The sequence below is a fragment of the Triticum urartu genome, unplaced genomic scaffold (assembly GCF_003073215.2).
Source record: "Triticum urartu cultivar G1812 unplaced genomic scaffold, Tu2.1 TuUngrouped_contig_1644, whole genome shotgun sequence".
Lineage (NCBI taxonomy): Eukaryota > Viridiplantae > Streptophyta > Magnoliopsida > Poales > Poaceae > Triticum > Triticum urartu.
Window position 1 is genome coordinate 24,439 of NW_024112092.1, and position 4,413 is coordinate 28,851.

The window sequence follows — 4,413 nt, forward strand, 5'->3', positions numbered from 1 at the left end:
TGCCGAGCACGCTCGTCGAGTGCGCGCTGGAGGTTCTCCAGTCGAGTGCGCTCAGCCAAGTTGGCCAGGCGCGCCTCCTCCAAGGCCTGGGCCTCGAAGGTCTCTCCAACGATAGGAGTGTGAAGTGCATCCATATTACGGCGGCGAAGATCTTCCCTCTGCTGCGAAGAGAGGGGTTCGGGGTGGTACTCCTCATGGACATGTGATGGATCGCCGACGCCATCACCACCGTCTTCACGGGAGAAGCCAGGAGGACTGCGTGGTCCATTGACCATCAAGACTTCCGCCGTGGGGTCGCTGCTGTCAAACTCGGATGCAGTCTCGACGGAGCCAGTCGACAGATCAAACATGCCGTAGAGAGTTTCATCGGGCTCGATCGCCGCAATTTGTGGGGTGGCCGATTGGCGGGCCACCACATGCCTCGCCCATCGCTGAAGCCGCGACCGACCGGATCGCCGGCGCCGGCGAACAACGGGAAGCGAGGATGCCGTAGGAGCCGACTGATACTGAGTTGACGACTGTCGAAGAAGGACGCCGTGGACGCATGCGCGGAAGTGCGTCGCCCCACGGACGGGGAGCGCCTCGACGTCGAGTGGAGCCTCGTGGAGCCAAGCGAAGTCGTCGGCGATGAAGACGAGCGCGCCGAGACAGATCTCGTGGCATTCAGCCAATCCTCCGCCGGAAACCATGATGATGGGAATCGGAAGAATCGCAACTTCTCCAACAAACTTCTAAGACACCTGCCCTATGGTGGGCGCCAACTGTCGTGGATCTGAGACTGACAGTAGAATGGGGGGTAGGTATGAGGAGGCAAGATCCTAGCTATGGAGTAGTTGTACACATGAGTTTACGAGTTCAGGCCCTTCGCGGAGGAAGTAACAGCCCTACGTCTTGGTGCCCTGAGGCGGTCGACTGGATTGTATGTGTGTGTGAGTTTACAAAAGATGCGAACCCTTGTCCCAGAGGAGGGGGGTGGCTTATATAGAGTGCGCCAGGACCCCCAGCTTCCCTCCGTTACACAGGATTCAATGTACATTAAGAGTGGAACGTTACTGGTAACGCTAGCAATTAAGTGGTATAAAGGAAAATTAAGTCTATAAGTAAACGCCCGACCGTTGTTTGTGCAGAGTGGCTTTAGATCTTCTGTACGTCGAGTGGCTTCGGTGACGGTCGAGTGACATTGATTCTTCCGAGTGAAATGTCTCTGGTCGAGTGGATGATGGTACCCTTTGAATGCTTCTGGCTTTAGGGTGATGTCCTTGGGAAGGACGTCTAGGTCAGGCCTATGACCCTATCCTAGGTACATAGCTCCATCAGCCGCCGCCAAGAAGAAAGCCATGAAGGAAGCTAAGGCTGTTGCTACCGCCGCGACCCTTGTGTGGCCTACTGGAGGGCATGACTTGTTCATCTCCTACTTGCTCGTTCATGTGCTAGCTTTATATGCTCTGTTCATAAATGTCTCGGTTCTATGCTATATATGTGCACACATGTTCAGGTATCGGCATGAGTTGCATATTGTGAATGCCATGTTTACTCTTTACTCATGGATTAGATTAATAAAAAAAATGCTAATATATCTAGCAAAAATGTCTGAATACAACATCATTACTGCACAGAAAACACTTTTCAACAGAAAGAAATAAAGAAGCCCTAAAGAAAGAAAGAAGGAAGAAAGAAAAATCTAAGTCTAGCTACAAAGTGGCAGAAAAGCCCTAAAGCAAAGCTTTCGCATTGGCAGGGAAAGCTCAAAGCTAGCTAGCGAGGAGTCCATCGCCGGAGCCTTTCCAACCGAGACGATTCGCAAGCATTTCCCTTTGGAAAGGCACTGTTAGCAGTGCCGTGCCACCATACGGGAAAAGACACAAAAGGCGCCCCCTTTCCGCAGCCAAAGCGAGTAAAGCGACGCACCTTGGTTTCGGATAGTCTTTATCGCTTTTCCCCCCGCCACGAAAAAGCCATCAAATGTCCAGTTGATTGTAAAGCAAGGAAGCCATCTTTCGTCGCTTTTACATCCCCTGCCGCAAAAGTGATTAGGGATGATCATCAAGACTCTTAGTGGGTAAGTATCATCGCGCTCGTTGACGACGACGGTGCGTCGAAAATGGGCCGTTTCTTGCTGCTGAAACAAGCTTAATTTGGCCCTGTTTGGAACGCTGGAGTTTTTTGGTCGATTTCAGCGGAAATTTGGCACCGTGATCTTGATCTTTTTGCAAAGTTCACGTAGCCAAATGGGTCCTTGATCGAGCTAGTCGTGGCGGCAATGGAGTGTGGCCGCGGGCAGGCCAGGTGGCGGGACGGGGACGCGAACCGAACGGCATCGCACGTCACCGTATCCCACATGCACTGCACCGCAGTTAGATGTTCCTTTTCCTTCGCCTCGCCCTGTTAAAGGAAAGAGGAAAGGAAATCACGGCGCCCACCCAACACCCACCACAGAGCACGTATCCTATTCGTGCTCCTAGCTAGCAAGCGAGCTATATATACGGCCGATGAGACACACTTCTCCGTGGCATCGGAGAGCGCGGGGCACACACTGACCGACATGGTGTCTCACTCTCACCTCGAGATGGGCGGCGCGGCGGGGATCAAGCTCTTCGGCAAGGTCATCACGCGGCAGCCGACACGCACGGGCGCAGACGGCGGCGGTGGCGGCGTGGTGGTGTCCAAGACGCAGCAGGCGGCGCCCATGTCGTCGTCCTCGTCGTCTTCGGGGCGCGGGAGCGCCGAGCAGCTGGAGGAGGCCGCGAGGGCGCGCGCGGCGGCGGCGGAGGCGCGGCTGCCGTGCCCGCGGTGCCGGAGCGAGGACACCAAGTTCTGCTACTTCAACAACTACAACGTCAACCAGCCGCGGCACTTCTGCCGGGCCTGCCACCGCTACTGGACGGCCGGCGGCGCCATCCGCAACGTGCCCGTCGGCTCCGGCCGCCGCAAGAACCGCCCGGTGCTGCACGGTGCCTCCACGGTCATGAGTGTTGCCGACCACCACTTGGCGGGGCCGGCGTCTCCGGGGATGCCGAATGGGCTTGGCTTCCACCCCGATCATGGATGGTCTCAGGCCGTCCCGCCGACGGCTTACCTCGGCCACGGAGAGATGGAGCAGTGCTGGTGGCTCGTTCATCAGTACCCAGCCCAAGGCCAGGTCAACGGGGACGTCCAACTAAGCCCTTCGTCTCTGCGGATCAACCAATACGCATGAATAAAATCTAAATTTGTTGCCGTATGTTCCAACAATGTAAAAAGTTGCAAATTCAGGCTTCCCAGCTCCTGTCGATTGAAACTTCGGGTTTGCTGTTTCTCAATCGATCGGAATAGTTATAGCTCAATCGATGCTATAGTGGTCAGATTGTACGCAGAGATTCGTTCTCATTTTTGTTTTTATATTGTTGTTATTTCTTCTACTGTTTTTATTGGAGACAATTGAGAAATTCAATTGAGCTCTAGGCGCTCCCTTGAAACTAGGGATGAAAAAAAGAGTGGGAACGGACGAAATTGGGTGCTGTCATATATGTTTTCGTGTTTTTTTTCTGAATACGGAAGCCAATACAGAAATGCCGGAAACAAATACAGAAACGAGTACTACCTAAAATGAAAATGGAGCTAATACAACATGGACACAGGGATGGAAGCGAAGTGTTCACCGAAACTAAAGAGATCCGTTGAAACATAGACAAAAAGACAAGGAAACCAACATAAGTTGTTCAATTGATCCCCACGTCGCCCAATTTTAGACACCCCCCCTCCCCGCCCGCCCGCGTCGCCCCCGCTCGGGCGACTCGGACGGGGTTGCAACCCTAGCCGCCGGGGGCTCCCCGTCCTTCCATCCCTCCCTCCGCCGCCGTCGAAGGACGCCGCCGGCTTATAACGCGGGGGCTAACTGCGGTGGCAGGGGCCTCCCCTCTTTCCTGCGCCATGGGGGCGGTGCGGATCCCCCCGACATGTGGTCGCATGGCCGATCTGGCCTTGGTGGCGTGGCGGGCCTGCTTTCCAGCGGCGGCGCCTCGGCCTAGGGCGGCGATGGTGGCGGGTGCGGCGGTCGGCCTTGCTTCGGGCAGCGGCCTTGGCTACGTTTAGCGGCGACGGCCGGGTCTGCGGCGACGGACCATCTGACCTCGGATCGGCGGTGGCGGCATGGAGGGCCTAGTGGTTGGGTCAACGCAATGCGTGGTTTGCCCTCCGGACAAATCTGATCTGACCGGTGCGGCCTGCTCGATGTGCGGCGGCTCAGATCGGCGGCGACCCGTGCACACATGCTTGATGGAGGTTCTTCGAGCGGATCTGGGTGAAAGCCTCGTTCTCGGCTTGATGACAAGACCGGCGTTGGCGACACTTTTTTGTGTCATTACCTTCTTGAAGGCATCGCTGTGGAGAAGCTCCAGACCTCTATCTGCTACCTCCAAGGGAAACCCTAGATCA

At 55.7% G+C, this 4,413-nt stretch overlaps 1 protein-coding gene across 1 annotated transcript; it reads left to right on the forward strand.

The window, feature by feature from the left end:
• Positions 1-2,456: 2,456 nt before the first annotated feature.
• LOC125526738 (dof zinc finger protein 5-like) lies at positions 2,457-3,430 on the forward strand. The gene has a single exon (XM_048691378.1). It carries the CDS (start codon positions 2,543-2,545, stop codon positions 3,194-3,196), a length of 654 nt encoding a protein of 217 aa, XP_048547335.1. The 5' UTR covers positions 2,457-2,542; the 3' UTR covers positions 3,197-3,430.
• Positions 3,431-4,413: the final 983 nt, after the last annotated feature.

Excerpts from the sequence above, each read along its gene's own strand:
- LOC125526738 (XM_048691378.1), top strand. The coding sequence starts at position 2,543 with ATGGTGTCTCACTCTCACCTCGAGATGGGCGGCGCGGCGGGGATCAAG.